Below are 26,208 nucleotides of genomic sequence, written 5' to 3' on the forward strand. Positions count from 1 at the left end.
ATATAAGTAAGCCCAGAATTATGTTTTATGTTCAACTCTACAAGTTAGGCTGAATATAATTGGCAAATAAAGGACATCTAACTGATGCATTATCACAAAAGGGAGAAGGCAGGAAGGAAGCAGTACACAGGACAAGTAACAACCACTCTGTATTTATTCATATATATATGTATTTATTTATTCACGCTTTTCTTCCCAGAGAGAAAACAGTCTGAGGTATCCCAGGTTAATAAATCCGTTTCTATGGCTTTAAATCCTGAATTTCTCTGTTATTAATCAAGGTTCAGTGTCATGACACACAGTGATTAAAATTTTTCCCTGAGGACATCAAGTCTGTGCCTTTGACTCTAAAATTTCTTATCCTACCAAAATTCAGGAGAAAACATAGAAAACTAAAAGTCTTTCTGGTGGTAGAAAAGGCAGACGACTTAGGCAGAATTCCTGAGAAAAAGGTGCAGAGTCATTAAGCCACCGATTAAATGTTACCTGGCTGTGAACTGTTACCCTTTCTACATTTCTAAATATTCTAGAAGGAAAATTCATCTTATTACATAGAAGACACTTTTTCACAAGGCTATGCACAAAGCATCTTTGCTTTTGCTAGCTGCCACAGCCACCTTGATGCCTCAGTTTCCAGTAAAATGCAAAGCTTGAGAGGTATAGGCAGCCTTTCCCCAGTGACATATGGAAGAGAGAGAGAGAGGAAAAAAAAGACATGGGTGATAAGGAAAAAGTGGTTGTCACATTATGTGTCCAGTCAGGCCTGTGATACTTCTCCAAAAGGTCTGGCATCATAACAGCTACTGATCCTCCACAAGTAGGAACAAGGAAGGACTTACTGGATTATCACCTCAAATCCCAGCCTAACCAGCTCCACAAAGCATAAGGCCATGGGCACATGCCATCCAGTGTGGGTGCACTGAAAGTCAGCTCTGAACGGAACACCACTTCCAGCAGCCCCTCCGGAGTTGGAAGAAATCACATTCTGCAAAGGAGCCAACCTTCCCAAATAGTCATTCTTATATTTTTTGTGTCCCTCTGCCCACCCATCCCCATAAAATGGCACAATGGAATGATTGTGTTCCCTACTGAAGACTTCTCTTCCTAACTGTAAGCAAGCAAAGGTTTCCCTAATCTGCCCCATATTGAATTATAGAAGAAGGCAGCCCACCCCAGGATGCGGACAGTGAGAAGGGACGCAGGCGAGTGGGCTGCCTGTCAGGCGAACATGCTTAGGAAGGACATAGTAGAGTGTGTAAGCCTCTGAAGACGGAAACATGAGAGGAAGGCTGAGCAGCAGTGGGTGCTGGCCCCTCCGGAGACATCATCCCATGGATGCAACGTTCCCAATTCTCTTTCTTAGGTTTTCTTGAGGTAGTTCTGACAGGCTCTTGCCATGTCTTTCAAGAAGTTAGGAACTCCATTCTGCAAGGGAAATGAGACTGTCATTTCTATGTCTTCACAGTGGTCACTCTTGATTCCTTGGGATGTGGTAGAAGATAAACAATGTTGGCTTCAAGACTAATAAAAATAAATAGGCTCCCTTACTGGATTGCAACAGAATGTTGTCACAAGTTACGACAAAAAGTAAGACCCAGGACAGAAGTAAGACCAGTCCACAGGACCTTCTCTTGCAAGGCATTGCCTTCTATGTTCGCTTTTTCTAGAAAGAAGCAAAGATGTTTCTGAAAGAGTGTTTTTCAAAGAAAGAGAGAAAGAAAGAAAGATGGAAAGAAAGAGAAAGAAAGAAGGAGAGAGAGAGAGAAACAAAGAAAGAGAAAGAGAGAGACAGAGAGGGAGAAAGAGAGAAAGAAAACACAAGCAATGAGGTTGGGCTGGGTCGTTGCATTCCTCCAAAGAGCTGAGAGAAAGGTCTTGCTTTACGGAATTAGAAAACTGTAAGGACTGGGGACCAAGGAGTAGGATATATCATTATTTAGTTAATGTTGAGCATTGGACAAAACTTTTCCTAAATATTGTCTTATTTACTCCTCCTCTAAGCAGTAGAAGACATCTATCTGCATTTTTAGAAAGGAAGAAATGTGTGGCTTCCTTAAATAAAGCAGGACAGTCAGTGGAGAGCCAGGATTCAAAATTGCATCTGTTTGACTCCAAAGTTGATGCTTTTTCACTCTCCCAAGGAATCTGCTGAGCTCCCTAGTAGGTAGATGTTGTACAAAGCAGGCTGACGGTCCCCATAATGCCAGGCTCCTGGGCGGGCTTTAGTGATACAAGCTATCACTACAGTTCCCTCCCTTACAGGAAAAAAAAAAAAAAAAAAAAAAAAAAAAAAAAAAAAAAAGCAACAACAACGGCTTGGACACATCTGGTTGTCTCCAAGCCAGGTCAGTCTTATTCTCCCATAAGCAGAGGAATATAGGCTCCAAAGGCACTATTGTCCCTTCTCGGAGCACACTATTGTCCGGAGGTTCCAGAGAGTGATTCTGGTGGGGTCTTGGGGCACAAGCAGGGAGAGGCTGGCATTCCAAGCTGACAATTCTTTGTCTTTTGTCCTGGTCTCCGTCTTGGATGTGGGCAACCCCAGCCCCAACCAGAGTCACTCAACCAAACTCTTCATAAAAGAGCCTCATTACGCCTGAGACAATGTGTCTCTTCAGCCTGACAGCCCCGTGGGCTAAGTCAACATTTGTCAAACACACTCCCCACCCCCCGCCCCACCTCCTGGGATCTCACCTTGGCAGCCCAGTTAATGAGCCAGGACGGAATTTGGCCACCCGGGTTATCGAAGTAATACATGAAAACTAGAGAGGGAAAGAAAGGACAATTCAGAAAAATGAAAAAAAAAAAGACAGAAAAATATAGCAACAAAACTGTGCAAACTCTACATCTTCATGTTCGAGCTCAGGAACTGCAGAGGGAGGTAGCATATAATTCAGATGGACTTCTCTCCAGGGACTTCCCTTACGGCATACTTAAATATAGGCACTTTTGAAAACAGAGCCACAGGCACTATTTGCTGCTATTTATTAAATACCAGGCAAGTGCTGGACACGTGGATATGGCCTCTCATGCAATTACCCTAGCAAGCCTAAGGAGATGGTAAAATTAATCCCATTTTATAAATGATGAAACAGAGACTCATAAAAATTAGGTGACATATTCAAGGTGACCATCTAACTATAGTTCAGATTCCTGCCTAGGACGCAAGGCCACACTCATTCTGGTAGAGCAGGTAGCCTCACGCCCCACTCTCTGCAGCTCTCCTCCGTGGGAACTGGAACTCGAGCTGGGCAGGTCTTGAGTCTCTGAGTTTGTACTAATCCGGAACTGAGGCTTCCAAGACAGACCTGCCAGCCTCCTTGCCTAGCCTTAGGCCCAGCGTATGCATCCACAGGACCAGCTGGAAGTGAGTATGTAAACTCTCTGGTTTACTTTTAGTGGTCTGGTTTCATCTGGACAATGCCGTCTGGAGAAAATAGAGTGGGTCAGAGTTAATCATCATCCTCATGCTCTACTCAGGTCTGTCGGGGTGGAATGAGGCTCTCTCTAGGTGCCGATCCTGGCCTGCTCTGCACCTGTGCCTGTCCTCTGACCTTCAGGGATATGTTTCACGTACTTGACATGCCTTTCCATCAGCCTGGCCCTCCCGTGGGAACCCCTGGCTGGGTGCACTGACAGGCACCATGGGTTTTACCTTTGCTCCCTTTCTTGCCGTCACTCTCAATTGCCAGGCTCTGCTTGTATTGCTTCACCCGGATCACCCCAGACCTCTCGCCAAGCTGAGGCACAGAGGTGCTCTGGGCCAGGATCACATGGATCTTCCGCCCTTCCACATCCAGATCTCGCCGCTGTCGGAGGTAGACATACTGGGTGGCCAGTCAAGGTAAGACACCAATACCAGCATCGTAGACAGACAGAAGAAAAGTGTCACAAGCTGGAAGCAAAAGGAGGTGATTCTGTGCCTCCCACATGGCATTTGCTCCCTTCTACTGCGAGTTTACTTACCTGCCCTGTCTCCCTACCTGCCCTGCAAGACGGTGCCTCACACCACCTAGTGTTCTCACCAGAGAGCATGCATTTCTTCCCTGTGAGTCATCCCTTCATGCTCTTAATTATGTGAGGAAACCACTTTTCCTTTCTCCAAGAAAGCGCTAGATGACAGAGGAATGGTCACTTAACAGCTGTGTGATCCAAGATTGCCTATGCAGCCTTGCTGAGACTCAGATCCCCTGTGTAGGAAAGGGAGTAACAATGCCTTCCAGACAGTCTTGGTGGGGGTATTAGAGAAAGACTCAGGCAGAATAAGCACTCAGTAGACAATGGTGCCATTCCTCTTGGTTCTGGCCTCACACAGTGCCCTAGTTGTTGATCTCTATGCCTAGAAAATGGTCAAGCAGTGTCACAACTAATGACCATAGGAAGACATGGGACTAACTGAATACTTTGTAGGCATACGTCCTTTCTGGGCTAACACTAGTTCACCAGGAATAACAAAGCCATTTCATGTCCATCAACCTTGACAGAAGAACCCTTAAGTCTACAACACTATTCTAGGAAGAATAATGAATGTCTATGAAACAACAGGAATCACTACTTATCAAACCCTTATCACGTAACATCATGCACTTGACATATAGCTTAAATTTCAATCCTTACACAGACCCTCTGAGTTTGGTATGAGTATTCCCATTCTACAGATGACAAAAGTGAGGTTCAGAGAGGTAAAAAACCTTGCCAAAAATGCCACATCCCAGCTGAAGTGATGCAACCTGAATTTTTATCCCAGATCTGGCTCCAAAACTTAGAAGTTCATAGCCGGACAGAGCTCAGATATTTAGTTTGTTAGTTACACTTTCATACAACAGAATTTTGGGTTTTGCACTCAAAGGAATCAAAAGCCTAAAATAATCAAAATCCACTATGCACAACACAATTACTATAACCCAGCAACCGTCTAAGCCCACACCCACCTCAGTGTCTTTTTTTTTTTTTTTTTTGAGACGGAGTTTTGCTCTGTCACCCAAGCTGGAGTGCAGTGACACGATCTCGGCTCACTGCAACCTCTGCCTCCCAGGTTCAAGCTATCCTCCCACCTCAGCCTCTGGAGTAGCTGGAATTACAGGTGCTCACCATACCCAGCTAATTTTTTTTTTTTTTTTTTTTTTTGTATTTTTAGAAGAGACGGGGTTTCTCCATGTTGGCCAGGCTGATCTGGAGCTCTGATACCAAGTGATCTGCCCACTTCAGCCTCCCAAAGTGCTGGGATTACAGACGTAAGCCACCACGCCCAGCCCTGCCTCAGTGTCTTGACAGCACCCACTGTTGCCCACCCTCACGCTGGGCAGTCTATCGCTCCATACTCTTATCAACTGATGAGTAAAGTTCTTAAATGTTTCAGGAAAGAGATGACATTGCTTTGGCTCTGGTTTCCTTTCTCCTAAACTTGTACTTTTTCCTTGCAACAAATACTGTCCCACTCTCTCCCCCAACTTTCTCAGCTTATGTGAAAGATATCACTTGATACTCCACTGAGAAAGAATTACCTTGATATAGTGATTAAAATTTAGCAGAACGCCTTTGAAGCACTGACAGTTCATCTGATTCAGTGGCTTCCAAACTTTTTTTTTTTTTTTGTACTCCATGAGATCCTTTGCTAAAAGGATCTTACCTGGAAACTGAATCTGTGAAACACCTGGCTGCTAGGATGGAAGAGGATGGTGAAGGAGTCAAAATCTTACCTAGGAGTTATCCTACCTCCGTCCTATTCACCCCCCAAAATTCCATCCTAGCCCCCAAACTTAGTCCTAAGGGGGTTCTGAAAACCTTATAGTGCCAGCCAAGCCTCCCTGCATTTCATTCAACTCTTTCATTTCATAAACAAGGATATTGAGGGGAAGAAACTTAGAGTCCATACCCAGAGCCAACAATCCAGGAAGGATTGCTTGGGGTCAGTCGAGATAGGGGTGGTGGACAGAGTTAGAAATGCAGAGGCCTCAGTTCAGTACCCACCTTGCCACTAACCACCTGTGTGCCTCTGTCATCTCACCTCTCTGGGAGCCCCTTTCTCCTCTGTACGCTGAGGGAACTGTATCAAGCACTCTTTATAAAAAGTTCCTTTCAGGTCCCCAATTCTGTGACCCGACAATTTCAAGGCCTAAGGAAACTTCTTAGGAAAGTACGAGCTGCTCTCCAGTGACTGTAATTATAGACACTCCATGTGGTCGGGCTCAGAAATCACACTCTGAGATCTCCAAACACCACACAAGAAGCAACATCTTTAGCAAATACTGCAAGAATCAGAGAAAATGTTATCCATGCCTGCTGAGAAACCAGCTCTACATCTCTGCAATAGACTACAGCTGAGGAACACAGAAACACTTAGAGGGCCGGGGAATTAGTACCTTGTGGAAAGGATACATCTCTGTTGGACATGGGAAAAGGGTACTTCACTTCCCAGTAGACTACAGTCTCTCCGTTGCATTCTTGTTCATAGAGTTCTAAAGGAAAGCAACAGAAGTTAATGCATCTGGAAGCCTTTTTAGCTACAACTAATAAGATGACCTCTTAGACCAAGCACGGTGGCTCATGCCTATAATCCCAGCACTTTTCGAGGCCAAGGCAAGTGGATCACTTGAGTCCAGGAGTTCAAGACCAGCCTGGGCAATATGGTGAAACCCTATCTATACAAAAAATACAAAACAAATCAGCCAGGTATGCCAGGTGGTGCACGCCTGCAGTCCCAGCTACTCTGAAGGCTAAGGTAGGAGGACCATCTAAGCCTGGGAGGTCAAGGCTGCAGTGATCCAAGCCATGAGTGCACCACTGCACTCCACCCTGGGTGACAGAGTGACACCACATCGCAAGAAAAAAAAAGATGACTTTTTTTTTTTTTTTTTTTTGAGACGGAGCTTTTTTTTGCTCCTGTTACCCAGGCTGGAGCGCAATGGTGCGATCTCGGCTCACCTCAATCTCTACCTCCTAGGTTCAGGCAATTCTCCTGCTTCAGCCTCCTGAGTAGCTAGGATTACAGGCACGCGCCACCCTGCCCAGCTAATTTTTTGTATTTTTAGTAGAGACGGGGTTTCACCATGTTGACCAGGATGGTCTCGATCTCTTGACCTCGTGATCCACCTGCCTAGGCTTCCCAAAGCGCTGGGATTACAGGCATGAGCCACTGCACCCGGCCACAAAAAAGATGACTTTTTAGGGTATGATTAAACCACTAACTCATAAGGTATAGAATTCTAGAAAAATATCAAACCAATTAATTCCACTGAAAGCCTATTGCCCAGGGACAGAGTCCAGTGGATAGAAAAATACAGCACAAATAACAGAGGCCAACAAATCTTGTCTACTGTATGGCATAAACAATATTCTTGATAGAACACAATGAAAATCAGACATCGAAAAAGTCAGAGGTTTTAAAATCAGGATAGCCACCAGATGTCACTAGAGTACCAATAGTTTTGCTTCTGAGCCCTTTTATTTCCCTTTAGGATTCCTTGACCCATTACAGCTAGCCTGGAACTGAGTCACCCAGTCCAGCACATTCATAGGTGGGAAATGAAGGTTCCAGAATGGGCAACATCCTTCCTAAATAGTTAGAGAGCAGCAGAACTGTGGCTTACCCCAAGTTTCTTTCTTGTCTCCCACATTTCTATATTCTATGCCACAGCTAGGGTGGCCAAATCTCCCTATTATTCCTTCCATCTTACTATTATGTGCAAACAGCAGCCAATTCTTGGAGGGAGATAGCAAAGAAATTTAATGACACACACACTACTCTCTGTCCCCAGGCTGTTGCAGTAAGCTTTGTACCTCCAGTTAGAGAAGGAGCCCACAGTCCCTTGAGGAGATGCTAAGGAGGGATAATTTAGCTTTTGAGAGAAAATCTATTAGAAATAGACTGTAGATTAAGGAGCTTGCCAACCAAGTAATGTCACAGGAGGATGATGACAGCCCTTAAATGAAAGGGAGAAGTGGGCATCTGTTGCTTTTGCATGCTCAGCATTGATTCCCCCTTGGGCATCTCGTTTCCTTCAGGGCATCACCCTTTCCCTACTTCTCAGCTACTTGGTTTCAGCAAGACTGAATGGAGTAATTTCAGGGCTGGGAAAATGAACAAGACACAGCCATGGCGACTAATTCAGGGATGGCAGATCTGAGCAGAGTCGTCATTTGTCACTCTAGCAAGTTGAGAGCAAAAAGTGATTTAGTAAAGCTCTCAGATGAACCAGAGTGAGACCTGCAACCTCAAGATTGTTCCAGCAAAGCCTAACTGCTGCTTTCACTGGATCAGAACCCAGAGTGAAAGATGTCAATGTTGGGGAGCAAACAGCAGAGGCTCAGCAATTGTTTTGCCTAAAGTCAGATGCCTTCACTGGTCACTGAAAAATAGATCTTCCATGCTGCCTGCTTCCTCGTATTGCTCTTTTCCAAACTGAAGCCACATGTGGGTCTTACTGGCAGAGTCTATGTCACATGACTGTATCTTGGCTGCAAGGGAGAGCTGGAAAGACAGTGTCTGGCTGTTCCCTTGGATAGGTAAGCATCCCACTGCCCCCTAAATAGGAAGCATATTTGAAAATACTAAGTTACCCAAAACCATGATGAATGTCCACAGAAAATAAGCACAGAGTCCAAGCTGAGCTGACAAGAGTCAATCCTAGCATCTGGCTGCCATCCCTAGAAAAGTAGAAAGAGATTTCCTCTGGGGTTATTTGTATGGTTAGAATATAAGCCTGGATCTTCTGGTGGACATCTTGGCCATGACATTAAGAATCTGCATAGAAATTAGGTTAACACAGAAGAATACAGAGTTTAGAGATGGAGAAAGAAACAATCCTGATGAAATCATTTAAGCTCCCTGTTGCAGCTGCCCTCAAAGCTAGAAGCCCCTGGACTGTCTTCAATGCCATGAACTGACAAACTCCTTTTCCTCTTCCCACACGTTCCTTAGTTGGCTTTCTGTTACTTGCAACCAAGAGTCTCGACTAAAGGCTTTATGTGCCTTTGTCTAGTTCCAGAGTTCCATTCCACTGTGACTGGGTTGGCAGAGACTACTCCAGCTCTAAGTGGCGAGAGAATTCCCTGTGTAACGTCTTTCGTAACTGTATCACTCAAAGGGCAAAATGGAAGACCCAGAGCCTGGTTGCCATGCTAGGCCCTGGGAGATCTCAACGCAATATCTGCCCTAGTTCACGTAGTAGTAGAAGAACCTATTCTAGCTCTTTGAGTACTGCTAGTACTAGTTCTATTAGCTAGTTTTACGAGTACTAGCAGCACTAGTACTATCAGTAGTAGTAGTAGAACTAATACAAACAGTAGTAGAAGACCTAGAATAGGTTCTTTTGCTCCAGCCAACCCAATACCAGCAAACTGCTGGTGGTCATTGAACGTATTGCTTCCTGCTGTCCTGACTTTACTAATGCTGATCCCTGGGCTTAGAACGTCCTTAACCAGTCATCCCCTCAACTTTCTTCACCTCACATACATGTATCCTTACCTGTTTGGAAAATTTTGATTCAACTCTCAAACCAAAATTTGGACCCCACCTCCTCCAAGAAACTTTTCATGACAACCTAGATACATGGGATGATCACACAACTTAAAAGTTTGTTCTTGGGGCAAAGGAGTCCCAAGAGCGAACTGTGAGGAGGATTTCAGACTATATAATGAGCAAGTCTGTGTGGGAGCAAAAGTACATTTCAGTCCCACATTTGAAGTGCTTTTGTGCCAAAATTTAATATAATAGGAAGCACTAGATAGTAGAAATTAAATTTATTTTTTCTACTGGCGAAAATAAATAAAACCAGATTATCTTTTTTTTTTTTTTTTTTTTTTGGAGACAGAGTCTCCCTCTGTTTCCCTCTGTTGCCCAGGCTGAAGTGCAGTCTTGGCTCACAGCAACCTCCACCTCTCAGGTTGAAGCAATTCTTAATGCCTCAGCCTCCTGAGCAGCTGGAACTACAGGCATGCGCCACCGTGTCCAGCTAAGTTTTGTATTTTTAGTAAAGACAAGGTTTCACCATGTTGGTCAGGCTGGTCTCAAACTCCTGGCTTCAAGTGATCTGCCTGCTTCAACCTCCCGAAGTGCTAGGATTACAGGCATGAATCACTGCACCTAGTCAGAATAGATCTACTTTCTAATGATTTAAAAAAAAAAAAAAAGCAAGCATCACTTACCTTTAACGTACTGGTCCCACTGTTTTCTGTAGTTTAAGTCCATATAGACATCTGCCAGTAAAGCTGGTGAGCAATCCTCCAGAACACCAAAGACTTTATACTCATAAAGTCTAGTCTGCTATAAAAATGGAACAGGTAGAAATGTCTATTGGTTCCCAAGTTGAGAGAAAGCTAGATTCCACATGTTATGAAAAGCAGCTGATGATGGGGTTCGTGCCACACCAAACACTGACGTCCTCTGTGGTCTTGGTGACACAAAGGTAAAAAAGCAGGTGCAGGCCTTGCTCTCAGGGATCTTAAATTCAGGTAGGCATTGGTGCTAGAGATAGCTATAAGTGCCATCGAGGTCATCTAAATAGGGTAAGAAGGGCTGCGTTATAAATAATGCCTTGCAGGAGCAGGGATGGGGAGGGCATCTATGTAATCAGGTGATCAGGAGAGTTAACATTTATCAGAGCATCTTGCTCCAAATGTTAGAAGAAGCCAGCCACAGGAAGATAGGAAAAGCCCATTCCTGGTAGAAGGATGGTCCTCAGATTGATGGGGAGGCCTCTTTAAAGAACCTGGGATCTGGAGAACTCTGGATGAAAATGAGAGTGGCAGGAACTGAGGTCAGAGAGGTTGTGAGGGCTGGACCCAAAGGACTTTGTAAGCCAGGGTACAAGGTAAAGATTTCATTCTTATTGCTATAGAAAACTAATGGATGGCTTCAAACAGAGGAATGACCAGATCTGATTAGAAATTCAGTTTAAGAAAGACATAATCAAATTAATTTTTAAAATATGATTCTTGCTGCTTGGTATAAAATAGACCATGAGGGAACAAAGAGATGGGTTAGGAGACCAGTGCAATAGTTCCGGTAAGAAATGATGGCGATTTGAACAGGAAGTTAATACCAGTGATGGGGAGAAGTCAGTGATTTAAGGATATATTTTGGAGGTAAAGTCAAAAGGAATTGCTGATAGATTGTGGGGAAATGGAAAGCAAAGAATCAAGGATAACTCTTACAGCCCAAGCTGGGCAGATGAGAACACCATCTTCTAAAACAGAAAAAACTTGGAGAAGTGGTGATTGGTGGGCTCTGGCGGTAATTAAGAAAGTTCTCTTTTGAACAAGTTGAGTTTAAGATGTTTATTAAACACCCAAGTAAAGGTGTCACATAGGCAGCTACAGTTCTTGGGAGGGATTATCTTTTAAATAGCCATGTGGCATAATGAAAATCAACACATTGTTTTATCCATTCCAAGACATAATTTGTCAACAACCACTTCTTTTTGATTCTGTATAAAAGACTGAAAAATGAAAAACAAAACAAACTCTGCTTCAAATCATATAAGCTCCTTTTGTTTGGAAAAAGGCCTTTCTAGATTCCAAAGTACAAAGGAGTTCCCTTGCTTTCCTGGCAAGCCATATGCTTGTCTATGAGGGTCCTGGAGTTCAAAGGACCTGGAGTACAAAGGAGTTCCCTCGCTTTCCTGGTAAGCCACAGGCTTGTTCATGAGGGTCTTGGCCTAGAGTTGGCCCCAACACATATCTCACTCTCTGTATAGTGGCAACTTACCATTCCTGACCCTCGCCTTGCCTAAAGGCTCTATTGTTAAAATTAAAGCAATCGTTCTTAGATGAATTTCAACACAAAGGCAAAGAAACAAATGAACAAAAATGAACTTTTGGATGAACTCTTGCTTCCATGTGCTAAGGCCATGTTACTAGCTAATCACGCGTGAATGGCTCCCTCTCCTTAAACACGATGCCATGGACTGAGGGGAAGTCAAGGAATAAACATGTTGAATCTTTCTAGAGATCCCGAAGCCTTAACGAACTTCTGGCTCCTGTGGTATAACCTAGGGATAAATACATCCCGGCTTAGGAGTCTCAGATGTATGTGAAAGTACCTGGCAAAAATGAACATAAAATTGAAATTGAATCCATAAGAATTGTCCAGCTCTAAATGCATGTGGCTTCAAACCATTAATTTTCAATCAGCAAATATCAAAACTAGTCTATCTGAACCCCTTATGTGCCATGCCACAGATGCCCCAATAGAAGGTCAGACCTCAGGAGCTGATGAGAAATGTCAGGAAGATAAACATCTTATCTTTCTTGCCTTCTCCTCCTACACACACACACACACACACACACACACACACACAGACACACACACGAAAACTTAGTAAGGATTTATATACCTGCACATTACACTCATACACACTCATTTTCATCAATAAGCTTTGGAAGGGAGACAACTAGCAATTATTCGAGAATATTGAGGCCTCATTTTCTACACATTCTAAGCAAAAAGCATTCTTATGTGTTAAGATAATGACCTCCCCAACCTTTAAATAATTTAGCATTGGTTATCTGCATATAAAGTAAGACACACTCTTCCCTTAAACTGGTTCCCTCCTTCTCCTGAATGTAGTTACAACCCTTAGTGACTTCCATTCCATTATACGGCACAGAAAAAAAGAAGAGAAAGTTCTCGAGGAAGAGAAAAATAGAACAACCATGATTTGCCTGAATCCAGAAGAATGAACTATTGTGACAGCTTCCTTCAAACATTCCGTCTGAGGCAGAACTGAGCAGTGCCAGAGCTCCAGAGGAACAAAATGCTTAGTAACACGGCAACACCTTTCCTACTTCATCAATAAAATGTTCAAGTGCTAAACAGCCTGGTACAGATTCGTGGATCAAAGCATATTCTCATCCATTATTTCATTTTAAAAAGGATCTCAGCAACAATAATCATTTTTATTTATTTATTTATTTATTTATTTATTTTTGAGACGGAGTTTTGCTCTTGTTACCCAGGCTGGAGTGCAATGGCACAGTCTCGGCTCACTGCAACCTCTGCCTCCTGGGTTCAGGCAATTCTCCTGCCTCAACCTCCTCAGTAGCTGGGATTACAGGCACGTGCCACCATGCCCAGCTATTGTTTTGTATTTTTAGTAGAGACGGGGTTTCACCATGTTGACCAGGATGGTCTCGATCTATTGACCTTGTGATCCACCTGCCTTGGCCTCCCAAAGTGCTGGGATTACAGGCTTGAGCCACCGCGCCCGGCCTATTTCATATTTTATAAAATAAAGTGGTTCAAAAGATTATAAAAATGACAAAAAGAATTTTTTAAAAGTGACATGTAATCCCATAATCCACAAATATCTACTGATAGTATCTGACATATTTTCTTTAAGTAAATAAACACATCTGTATGTTATCAAATGGAAATGATATGGTATAAGTAATTTGTATTCTTATTTTAAAATAAATATTATACTGAGGTTATAAAGACTTCATACCTAAATCAATTATTCTCCAAAAAGTATTTCTGTTTCTAAATATTTTTATGAAAAAAGAATTTCAGTATATTTATGCTTGTGTAGAATACTTGGTCCATAATTCTATTTTTTTTATAGAAATGCTTCCTTAGAGATAAATTTTAGGATAAGTAGATTAATATTTTAAAGCACTTTATACTTTCTACAAACCTTGCAGAACGTGTGCACCAAGTGTGTGCTCTCATCAGTTCCAAAGGAGCATCTCACCAGCATTGGGCATCATTGTTTATACAAACAATTTTATATGAAAAAACAAAACTAATTGGGCAAAGTTTTTATTACTACTGTAAGATCTAATGTGTATATCTCTTTAAAATTAGAGATATAAATCCTTTGCAATATCTGCTTTATTTTTTCAAGCTTACTAATATTTGAATAAAATACTCCAAATATGGTTACTCAAGAGATTCTTGGCTTTTCCTGAAGCTCCTCCAGAAAACCACCTCTAACAGTGGCTCAATTTCCTTATCTAGACTAAAATATATTGGATACTTTTCTAACGCTCCAATTATAAGACATTTAGTTTCCTACAATTCAAACAGTAGAAGGATTATGTTGGTAGTGGAGATTAGTCAATATCATGTACAGAATATAAGAGCCATAAGAAACATAAGACTTGATGTGGTAAACACACCTTCTTATTAAGAGAACCCCTGTGGACACGTAAACTGCTAAGGACTTCCCTGGTCTCCTCTGCAATTAAAGGTAGCCATGTGATTTCTCCCTGTTTTAAATGTGGACATGATATTTGGAACTATCCTATGACCAAAAGTCAATTAAGATGAGAAACAGAGTAGAAAGACTCAGAGGGTTGCTGGCATGATTGATTGCTAAACCAATGACAGCAACTCTACCGACAGGTAGATCTCTGACCAATTTATTAGGTGAGAAAAACGTTCCTCTGTTTGTCATTGATTGCCCAGTTTTCTATGACTCGTAGCTAAAAACAATTCTAATTGACATAGCAGTCCTTATCAACAATGCTGAATTTTATTTGAACCCTGTCATCCTGGATCAGAGTGAAGGTTAAGAAATCCCCCCGCCTTTTGTGTTTCATAAAGTTTACTGTAAAGATCCACTACCATTCCCCATAGGACTTAGATAAGACTCATGGATGCTCCCGTTTACCTATGACAAGGTCAAACACAGACCCTCCAAATGTCCCTTTCTTTGTCTTATTAATGATTATCCAAGCTGCCCACCCCCACTGATCAACCGGAGCAAAATGCTTGTTAACCTAACTGGTTGAACTTTTCTCCTTCCTCCAGGCCCCTGAACTTTGGCCCATCCTAAACCTGAGTCAGCATACAGTTCCTCCTGAAAACAAGCTGGGCTCAGGGCAGAGTATACCGTGACCTGCTATCCGATCATGCCATCCTTTCATTCCACATCTCCGCATATGGCTCTTTCTAACGTTCTTTACTCCTCTTCATAAATGAACAGCTCCGCAACTTCCAAGATGCCTTTAGAGCTTATGGGCAAAGCACTTTTCCTACTGTAATACTTCTTTCCCTAACTTCTTGAAATAATCCATGTGAATACAAGTCTCTCCTTACTAAGTTCAGATTTATTTTTTTTAAATTTGACATCAAAGTAAAAAAAGAAGGCTGACAGAGTAGTGCTGATAAGACTTATCAATATTTACAAGAAATATAATTATATATAAGTTCATTAAAACAGCATAGAAGTACATAAACATTGCTAAAATGCACTATCAAGGAAAAGAAAAGATTATGGATACTTTAATGGATATTAAATTGAGGTATAACATTTAATTTTGTACAGAGGCATATAAAACCATACATGCCATGTTATAAAAAGTACTGTCTCCTTTGAATAAGTAACTCAGAAAAAATATATATAAATATATATAAAATATATAAATATATAAGTTTGATATATGTAACATAAATTTTATATGTAACATTTATATATTATATATTTTATATACAATACCAGCAGATATATATATTTTATATATATATATAATGGCAATAAGTATATAGATTTACATACATATACCTACTATAGTAGATAGAGTGAAGACCTGCTGGTATTCACTACATCTTAATCCCAAGAAGAAATCAATCAGAGGCTTCTAGTTGTCTGAAGATTGGATTCTGTTTCCCTTGGTGATTTATTAGCAGTACTACAAAAGTCATGTATTCTGTATTTGAAGGAGTTTTCTAATCCCTTTGACCTGCTATAAATTCTTTCAGTAATACTAATAATTGTTTTTCTAAGCATGGTCCACTCTCCAAAGTTTTATATTCATTCTCTCATGTAACAGTTAAGATAGCCCTGTGATATAGATAGGAAAGCTAGTGTTATCTCCAATTTTACAGAAGGAAATGATGCTTAGAGAGGCCAACTCACTTGCCTGAGTCCTACAGCTAGTTGGTAACAGGACAAACAGAAAGAGATGGTGTGTCATTTAACATTGGCCCCTTCTATTTCCTAGTCTATTCTCTTCTATTCCCTAACAATGTCTCCTTATTTAGCTGTATTTTCTCTGCATGTCATCCCCAAATCATTGTTCCAGACCACAAACTAATGATAAAGAAGACCCATCACATAGGATCTTAGAGCAGGAAGGGGCCTTAGTTCAGCTGTGTAAAAGATGTCAGTGACTTGTCCAGAGTCAGCTGATGATGCTGTTGGTGGCAAAGCCTGGATGGGAACCCATTCCTTCCCTAAGCCAATACTCCTGCTCCAGGCCACCCAGACCAAACCTCCCACTGAGATGCTCCCCTGAGTCCCTAAGCCTGGTGTGTTTGCCCAACAAGCCTCCAAAGGGCCAGAAGGGGCATGTTTTTAGATGCAGCTTCTGAAGGATTCAGAAAAGAACCAGGAGAAAGGCAGGTATAGAGAAACAATGAATATTATCATTTTCAACAGATGAGGTACTGTGCCAAGTTTTCCCATATACTATTCCAAAATGCTGTCTCATAAATTAGAAAAGCTAATCAGAAAAGATAGCGTGGTGGTTGCAGCATAAGCTCAGAGTAACCACCTGGGTAGAGTCTAAACTCTTCCACCTACTAACCTGTAAAATGGGTCTAATACGTTCCTACTTCATGGAATGATCATGAGGATTAAACTAGATAACCCATCTAAAGTTCTATTATGTGGTACACATAATAAGTACTTAGTAAATATTAGATATGGTTTCCATTAATATGATAGGTTGTTATTTCATTAATAAGGTAAGTATGATGATCTCGTTTTTCCAGATTAAAGAACTAGGATTCAGGACAATCATGTACATTTTCAGGAAAACCAGTGTCTACAGTGTACCCGCTCTAAGCCAGGCTATGCTTGGTCCTAAATACTTGCAATAATCCTTTAAAGTAAGCATCATTGATCCACTTTATAATGAAGAAATGGAGGCTGGAGACAGGGGAATGCATGGCCAGGAAATCCATTACTGATATCACTAAGTTTTGAGATGTTATTACTCTGGCTAACTTGTCTAAACACTAAATTCGTATATTTCTTACCAATGGTGATTTAAATGTGTGGGGAAAAAAAAAGGCGGTGCAATTTATTTTCAATTATATTTACAGGGTTAAAGTATTCTGAGAAATATTATCGCCAATAGTACACTTATTTGTCCCCAAGCAGAATAAATTCTGGAAGAGATGCTATGCATTTACATATGAGAAACATCAAAATGTCACAATGTTTGCAAATGACATTTGCAATCCCCACACAAGAGTAATCTCCTGTAGAGGTCCCATCCCCCAACCAGGCCTGGAGAAAGGCACGGCTCATTCCCTCCAATTTATGGTGTTTACCTGAATTTACACCACTAACTACAAGGCAGTCTTGATGAATCACAGATTCTCAAATCCTATGAATGCACTCATGAGTGTGCATTGAGTTCTCTTTGCCTCTCACAGAAGAGCTCATTTCCATTCCTCAGAGGGACAGGAAGCCTCCCCAGTCTATTTATCTAAATGCTGTCCAAGTCCAGCCACTTTGTGGCAAGCAACAGACTCAGATCGTATGAAAAGTAAGCATTTTTCACCAAAGTAAAGCAGTTCTAATGGCAGAAGTCAAAGTTGCAGTTGCTGCTGGGAAGTATGTGCCAAGACTCTACAAAGACAGACAGTTGATATTTAAGACCTCTCTAAGAAAATGTGAAAAGTTGAATCCCTATGGGTTGCACATCGCTGGGTAAAATAATGCTGAGAGCTGATATTTACTGAGTATTTACTGAATGGCAGGCACTGACCCAAATGCTTTACCATGGATTATCCTACTTAATCCAAATAATGATATGAGGTATGGACCATCAGTAAACTCACTTTTCAAACAGGCAAACGAGGCTTAAAGATGTTCTACAGAGTGTCCAGAAAAGGCATATTTATGGAGACAAGAACCTCCATTCAGCATTGCCCCCAATTCGCCCGCTGGTTCACTACAGATGTTGGTATGATATTACGTCCAAGCATTCAGAATGCCTATGCTCTTCCCTACAAATCACCTTTCCTCTCAAAGGATTCCCAAGGCCCAGTGAAATATCGGTGTTTTGTTTTATTAACAGTCACCTCCTGTAATCACCATGCAATTACACCTCACACGTGGAGACAGAAGAGAGGCATCTTACTCTTTCCTCTCTCCTCCTCCCACCGAAGCTGAATCTTGAGACCAGCGTTCTCCTGTGGCCTCATACCCACAGGCTTATTCTGAGAGAGAATCGAGGAGAGGGAACACTGAGGCTCTCACGTATCTATCCAGTTGCACACTCAAGGGAGACAGGAAAGAAGGAGCTGGCTTTGGTCTCTGGTGGGAAGTAGAATGCCACAGATGGGTGTCCTTGAGACATGGGGGCCCTGCCCACTAGTAAGTTTCAGCTCCATAAGTGACCAAGGCTCAAGAACTCTTCTGTCAGTGGCGCTGGTAATCAGAAGGGTGAGAGAAAAGAGCAGAACAGTTTTATAATCCTGAAGGAAAGCGGCTCATGATGCTAATTGGATTATTATCCCACCCAGGGAAATAGGAGTAGGCATTTCTCATCTATACAGTGAAGTCTGTTCTCCTGTGAGTTGAATCTGTGTTTCTCTCTAAAGGCCAAACTTTCTCTCAGCCAAGCCTGCCCAAATGCAGGTTTTCCAGCCATGCTGGCCTTTGAGTATTTTAGTAGGTCAAAAGCACAGGAAAGAACAGTCCCTGGGAAAGTACTGTCCGCTTCTCACCAAACTCTTTGATTAGAAGCCCTATTCAAGGACAATAACACAATTGAGGCTGTCCCTTCTCACAGTGCCAGGCATTTAGATTTAAAAACTTAATAAGTCAAGCCATCAGCCAGAGCTTTTCAGTCCAACATTTATTTTGTCTAAATTGAAGCTGTGAGCCTCTGTGCGCTGGTTTCACACTGTCTATGGGCATGCCGGGGTGGTTAATGGCATAGTAACGAATCCCAAAGCTCCTACAAGGCCTGTCTGCAGATCAATAGAAGAGCTTTTCCAAGTGATCCATGGCCCTTCTCCCAGGGGAACGTCTCAGCATTGCTCAGGGAACCACATTTACTCCCAGGTGGCCACTAACTTAAACACCAGGGAGAGGGAGTCCTAAAATGGATGTTACTTTTGTCTTAAGACATTTTTTGGTCTCACTTTCGCCTTCCAATTTCCATTGCATCTCATGTCCTGCCTCTGACTTCAGCTCTCAATGTCAAAACTGCTTGCTAGATGCTCCCCATCCACCAATGGTTCTCAGAGTGTGGTTCCTGGACCAGTAGCTTCAGCATTACTCAGCAGCTGGTTAGAAATACAATGCACAGGCCGGGCGCGGTGGCTCAAGCCTGTAATCCCAGCACTTTGGGAGGCCGAGGCGGGTGGATCACAAGGTCGAGAGATCGAGACCAACCTGGTCAACATGGTGAAACCCCGTCTCTACTAAAAAAAAAAATACAAAAAATTAGCTGGGCATGGTGGCACGTGCCTATAATCCCAGCTACTCAGGAGGCTGAGGCAGGAGAATTGCCTGAACCCAGGAGGTGGAGGTTGTGGTGAGCCGAGATCGTGCCATTGCACTCCAGCCTGGGTAACAAGAGCGAAACTCCGTCTCAAAAAAAAAAAAAAAAAAAAAAAAAAAAAAGAAATACAATGCACAAAAAAAGAGAGTATCTGTCTCTCTATTTATACATACATACATGAACATAGAACATATTCATTGATGAGAACATGGATCACATTCATTGATGAGTGTGATCAGAATATATATACACACACATATAATTTTAGAGTATATACACACACACGCTTGTGTGTGTATATATACATGTATATGTGTATGTGTATATATACACACATGTGTATATGTATGTGTTCATGTATATATATATATATTCTAATGCACACTCAATGCATGCTTCTGTGTATATGTACTATATATATATATCCAAATGCACACTCAAGTTTGAGACTCTAATACACACTCAAGTTTGAGAACCATTCTGCCATGTATCATTTCATTCAATTCTCTCAACAACCCTGAAAGGTATTATCCCAGTTTTGCCAATGAGGAAACTGAGATTTCAAAATGGAAAAGTAACTGATCAACATCACCTGACCAGTAAGTGGAGGCTGGCCCCTGGCCACTCTTCAATCGCAGCTCCACTCTCCTCCTGGCTCTTCCTTGAAAACAAGGCAAGCTCAGCCTTGCTCAGGGACTAGCACTCAGTGTTCCCTCAACCTCAGTGGCTTAAAAGCCAGCATGCTCACATGAATCTCCTAAGAAGCTTATATATACATACACATTCATAATACACACACACACACACACACACACACATATAAACACATATACATGTGTGTATAAAACCATTTTCTTATGAAAGATTTCAAACATACATGAACATAGAGAGGATAAAATAACTCCTATGTGAAGGGGGAGCCTATCAAAAGAACCACCCAAGCCCCACCCTAGACCAGTTAAATCCGAATCCCTAGGGCAGGGCTTGGAATTGTTTTTAAAGCTCCCCCAAGTGCTTCCAATGTGCTTGAACTTTGAGAAACACTCCCGGATTCATTTCTCCTCCAGATATTTGCATTATTCAAATCAGGTAAATGTTACCTCCACAGAGGGGCTTTCTGGACTCACTTATCTAAAACATATCACATCACTCCTGGCTACCCTGCCATGCCATCTCTCTATCCCTTTATCTCACTTCATTTTCTTAACAGCATTTTCTTTAAAGCACTTTATAGCATTTTCCACTATGAGTGAGTATGAACCATGTTAAAAGAAGCTCATTCACTGAAGCAGCAGCACCATCTTCCTTTTTCACCACTTATCCCCACAGTCTGCAAAGACAGTAACATATGGGAGGCAGTTGATGAATATCTCCCAAATGAATAAACCAATGATAGTAGAACAGAGCTGAGATTCTAACACAGGACTATCTGACTCCAAAATCCATGTTTTTCCCACAATACCCATGGCAGTCCTGGTCTAGTTTTGCTTTAGCCTCCAGAAACAGAACGCAGCTCTTGCTTTGAAGCAAGCTGTGTATTTGGTACTGAGTTCATCAAAGTAGACTGTTCATGTTAGTTACTAGTTATGAAGTCTTATGTGGCTTGCTCAACAACTCCAGATCTTATTTCCATTTGTAAAATAAGCCCATTTTTGCCTATCTTCCACATCTGTGTAAAAGGGCAAATGAAAACTTATGTGACAGCATTTATAATTTGCAGCATCAAATAAAGTTATTATCATTACATCATGGAGGGGAAATAAGAGAAGAAAGGAAGGAAACAGAGTAGGCAAAGAAAGAAGAAGTAAAGGAAATAAAAAGATGATGGTGTTGGGCAGCATGGTTTAGAAGAAACTTTCCAATCCAAAAATGTTGTGATTTAATAGAAAAATAGAAAACAAAAAATTTATCAAAATGCTGTACATCAAAAGTGCCCTCTTGTCCAAGAAGAGGATTCAGAATCATCTGTGTCAACTAAAGAAAGGACATGGTTATATTATTTTTATTTTAAAATACAATTGGCTACATTGAAATCTCTTTCAAGAGCCTCTACTCTTGTTTCAGTCTTTTAAAAACATATAATAGTAACTTTGTTACAGCATCATTTAAATAATGGTCACAGTTTGGTTTTTCTCTATCCTTCTTTCAATTCCTGTTCAAAAGCCCCAAGGAGCCGGGCGCAGTGGCTCAAGCCTGTAATCCCAGCATTTTGGGAGGCCAAGGCAGGTGGATCACGAGGTCAAGAGATCGAGACCATCCTGGTCAACATGATGAAACCCCGTCTCTACTAAAAATACAAAACATTAGCTGGACATGGTGGCGCGTGCCTGTAATCCCAGCTACTCAGGAGGCTGAGGCAGGAGAATTGCTTGAACCCAGGAAGCAGAGGTTGCGGTGAGCCGAGATCGTGCCATTGCACTCCAGCCTGGGTAACAAGAGTGAAACCCCGTCTCAAAAAAAAAAAGCCCCAAGGAGCCACATAGCTTTGGTCTTAGGTTGGGCACCTCTATGCTGAATGTGGGAAGCAAAGCAAGGGGTCATCACAACCAGCTCATACTACACAGTGGCAAGCATACTGTGCACAATCCCGTCCTTCAAGGACCATCAGTCCAACCAATGCCCATAACTTCATAATTAAACTACTAGGATCTTCAGAGGAGCAACTCTTAGATTCATAGCATTCCATCTGCCCCATTGCAGAGCCTCAATAAAAGCTGAATGAAGTATACATACAAATGGTCTCCGGTCTCCTTTCTGAATACAGTACTTGTGATATTATGAGATTTTATATATATATATATATATATATATATATATATACACACATGTATATGTGTGTATATAAATATACATTATATATACATATGTGTGTATACATATGGGTGTGTGTGGGGTGTGTATTGGATGTACAGTACTAGAATGTGTGTATACACACATATCCACACACACACTCCAGTACTGTACAGCCAATACACACACACACATATTTCTGTCCACCGTTTCTGGTTCATAACTCTCATAGGCCTTGGAACAGTGTTTTGTATGTTGGTGCACTTTAGACCTCAGGGGTTGAATCAAGAGTCATAACACCTTCATTCCACAGAGGGTCCTCCCCGACACCCTGGAAGAAGGAATGCTGCATGGAGAGGCCAGAAGAATCTGGACAGACTTCCTTGGGTTTCCCCAGTCAGTCTACTAATATGAGCTCAGATCCTTTGCATTCAGTCACATTTCAATGCTGTTGTCCATTCTTCAATCATGCCTAGCCAATGAAGTTTCCATAAAAGACCCAAGAGGATGGGGTTCAGAGTTTCTGGATAGCTGAACTCATGGAGGTTCCTGAAAGGTGGCACATCCAAGGATCCAAAGGTCCGAGCCCCTTCCCCATACTTCATCCAATGCATCTGAATCCTTTGCAAGATCCTTTATAGTAAACCAGCAAATGTAATCAAGTGTTTCTCTGAGTTCTGTCAGCCTCTCTAGTAAATTAATTGAATCCAAGGAGGGGGTTGTGGGATCCCCTGTTTATAGACAGTTCGTCAGAAGCACAAGTAAAACAACCTGGGGCTTTCAAGTGGCATTGCAAGTGGCAGGGGAGAGGGGGTTAATCTGTGGAACTGGGACCTCAACCTATGGGATCTGACACTACTTCTGGGTAGATAGTGTCAACACTGAACTGGAGGACACCTAGCTCATGTCCACCGCAAAACTGACTGCTTACTTGGTGTTTGGGGGGAAATCCTCAGGCATTTGGTCACAGGAGTCTTCTGTGCTAACTGTTGTTGGTGATGTTGAGACAATGAAAAAAACAGTTTGAGTTTTTTTCTCCAACACAGTACTGTACCTCCATTAATGAGGACCTCGCCTTCCTAAGATGGTCCACCCCACATGCGGGAAGCTTTATTAGAAAAAGACGGTGTGTGGCTTGGAGAAAGAATAGGGGCTTCATGGGCAGATGGACTTGGATCTAAATCCCAGTTTCATTCACCACTTCTTAGCCATGTCCCTTGCATATGCCACTGACTTTCCCTGGACCTCAACTGCCTTGTTTGTATACAGGGAAGATGGCACAGTGGTCTGGTCTGGCTAGAGAAGAGGTCAGGTCTATGGACAAGTCAGGGGAAAGAGTGATGGAAATGTGAGTCGAGACCAAGTTAATTCAGTGTAGCCACCACACAGCATTTGCCTTCTGTTTGGCGAGGCAATTCAGGAGCAGGTTGAAGGCACAGGACCGGAGGCAGACAGCTGGGCTTGGATCCCAGCTGGAATCCTGAGCAACCGACTTAACTTTTCTATGCATTCCTTTCCATTTAGGTAAAAAGGTAATCATCATAATACCATATCATAGGGTTGATGCAGGGATTGAGTAAATCAGTACTTGCAAAACACTTAGCACTTGGGATTATAAGAAAGCATGCAATAAATATTAGCTATTACAAAGATGATTATTACAATTTCTGCAATCGATAGGTCACTGAAATGGTAGTGATAAGATCACACCTTCTCACATGTTTGATTGTGCTGTGATGTGTAGGATAGACAGGAGCAGAGAGGTGGTAGGTCAAGAAACTAGTTAAGAGGTCACTGCAATTCTAAGTGAGGGGTGCTGAGTACCCAGAGTAGCAAAGATAAAGGAAAGAAAACGGGAGGAAATAAGCCAGATGCTAGACATGTCTGTGCAGTTGAAACAACAAAACTTGACCAAAGCCTTGATGTGGCTGGTAAGGAAAATGGAATAGCAGAAAAGATAAAAAGATTTTGTCTGGCTGGGTATGGTAGCTCATCCCTTTAATCCCAGCACTTTGGGAGGCTGAGGGCTAAGGCAGGAGGATCCCTTGAGCCCAGGAGTTCAAGACCAGCCTGGGCAACATAGCAAGGCCCCATCTCTAAAAAATTAAAATTAAAGAAAAACACTGTCTGAAAATACATCAATTTTCAAACTGAGGTACCTTTTAAAGTAACCCTAAGAATTTATTCTTCCTGTTCTAGACTGTAAGCTTCTTGGTTATCTTGTTATACCCACCCAATGGTCCTAGCACACAGCAAGTATTCAGAGTTTGTTGAGTGAGTAATCCATCAAGATATAACATCTGTATATTGAAAAAATGTAAATAAGGCAGTTTATCCACTTGCAGTATCTGCTGTGCTCTGGATTATGAAAAGCCTAGCCCTACCAATTTGTAAGTATTCAAAGTAGCATGTTTTATATCCCACTAACTGGGGAGGGATGGACTGCCTCCAAAGCTAATATGTACATATTTAGACAGGAAATTTCTTCACAATACCTATATTCTCCATTTATTTAGAGTAGGGTTTCTCAACTTTGGCAAAATTACAGTTGGGACTGGATAATTCTTCCCTGGGAGAGGTATGGGGGCACAGTCCTGTGCATTGTAGTCATCTACACTATCAGACTTTCACACATATCTTGACAAATTGGATTTAACCCCCCTAACAACCCTGCAGTGAGGTAGGCAGAGTTTTCATTCCTGTTTAACAGATGACCAAATTCTAAATATTGCAAACGTTTGTTTTCTGTTTTAAAATATAAAAATACTATATTTGATGTAAACAAAAATGCAATTGCCTAAAAAAGCAACCACATGTTTGACATTCACAAGATTATGGACCCTGCAATACCACCTGTGCTATTCACTTATCTGGACCCTTTCAGGAGTGACTTCACCCTCGAGGGCTGCTGCTTTCATCTATGAAATGCAGGGTTTAACCAGGTGAGCACAAGGTATCCTCCTAGCTCGAACACTATAATATCCTGGTCCTATATCAGGAAACTTCAATTTCACCCACATTACCTGCGGGCAACTTTTAACTTACTGGCCATGCTGCGACTATTACACAAACCAACTGATGACAAGCCTTGGATGCCAGGCCTCAGGGGCAATGCCTTCCACCTGGATGGCTACCTGGTTCCAAAGACCTTAATAACCAGTCCTGTTACTCCTACATTACCAATCCTGTTACTCCTTCTGCCTGAAGCTTCGGACTCATTAAGTGCCACTTAGAAGGAAGGGGCAACAACCAAAATAAACGAGTCACTAAAATAGTAGGGCCTTTCTTGGCAATCCCCGACACTGACCATCTGCACATCCAGTCCCTAAAAGTTCTGTTTCATTTCCTCCTCTATCCAAGCCCTATGATCCCCCCAAGTCCCCACGATGCCACTGGCACTCAATGGAAAGTGAGGATCAACGTCCCTTGTAGGCATGTGCGCAGGCCTAGGAACCAGCTGACCCACGTTTCAACTGTCATTAACTTCGAACTAACTACTTCCCCCGTGGGGCCTGACCTGAGGCTGAACCCCGATGACTCCAGCTCCCCTGGATCTGCACGAGGCACTCACTTGGAGGCACCGCCCCTGCGCTAGCTCCAGAGCCGGAGCCCGGGCGGGGCGGAGCTCCTCCCTGCGCCGGAGAAGACCCGCCCCTGTCCCGTCCGCGACTGCCGCCCCGCACTCCCGGCGGGGAGGTCGACCCCGTCGCACTTCAGGCCCTGCAGTCCTCCAGCGGGTCGGCCGCTACCTGGTCCAGCAGCCGGTAGATGCTGATGCCCGAGGTCTCCACCAGCAGCTGCCAGTCGGCCCCGGCCAGAGCGGGCTGCTGGAGCTCGGTGCAGGACTCCCGGAACTGCTCCTCCGAGAAGCTGCCCGCGGCCAGCTCCATCCTTCCGCAGTCCAGGCTCCTCCGCCAGGAGGACAGGCCGCGGACACGCTTGGTGTGGGCC

General features: G+C 42.5%; 1 protein-coding gene across 3 annotated transcripts; it reads right to left on the minus strand.

Moving 5' to 3' along the window:
- Window positions 1-150: 150 nt before the first annotated feature.
- Window positions 151-26,208, minus strand: PCTP (phosphatidylcholine transfer protein). 3 transcript variants are annotated; one of them, XM_010341941.3, is made up of 6 exons: window positions 26,007-26,208; window positions 10,147-10,261; window positions 6,379-6,458; window positions 3,656-3,827; window positions 2,695-2,762; window positions 151-1,425 (listed from the first exon to the last, which is right to left on the minus strand). In XM_010341941.3, exons 1-6 carry the CDS (start codon window positions 26,145-26,147, stop codon window positions 1,360-1,362), a joined length of 642 nt encoding a protein of 213 aa, XP_010340243.3. In that variant the 5' UTR covers window positions 26,148-26,208; the 3' UTR covers window positions 151-1,359. The 3 variants fall into 3 exon arrangements, with proteins under 3 accessions (XP_010340243.3, XP_003931380.3, XP_010340244.1); XM_003931331.4 differs by having other exon boundaries at window positions 10,147-10,264; XM_010341942.2 differs by lacking the exon at window positions 26,007-26,208 and adding an exon at window positions 25,829-25,942 and having other exon boundaries at window positions 10,147-10,264.

Source organism: Saimiri boliviensis, chromosome 17 (assembly GCF_048565385.1).
Source record: "Saimiri boliviensis isolate mSaiBol1 chromosome 17, mSaiBol1.pri, whole genome shotgun sequence".
NCBI classification, from domain to species: Eukaryota; Metazoa; Chordata; class Mammalia; order Primates; family Cebidae; genus Saimiri; species Saimiri boliviensis.

What these genes read in the sequence shown, in the direction of transcription:
- PCTP (XM_003931331.4), bottom strand. Translation starts at nt 26,147, where the DNA reads ATGGAGCTGGCCGCGGGCAGCTTCTCGGAGGAGCAGTTCCGGGAGTCC. An exon ending in TCTACCGGCTGCTGGACCAG is followed by an intron (nt 10,265 to 26,006) that starts GTAGCGGCCGAC and finishes CCATTTTTATAG; the next exon opens with CAGACTAGACTTTATGAGTA. An exon ending in GTGGGACCAGTACGTTAAAG is followed by an intron (nt 6,459 to 10,146) that starts GTAAGTGATGCT and finishes GCTTTCCTTTAG; the next exon opens with AACTCTATGAACAAGAATGC.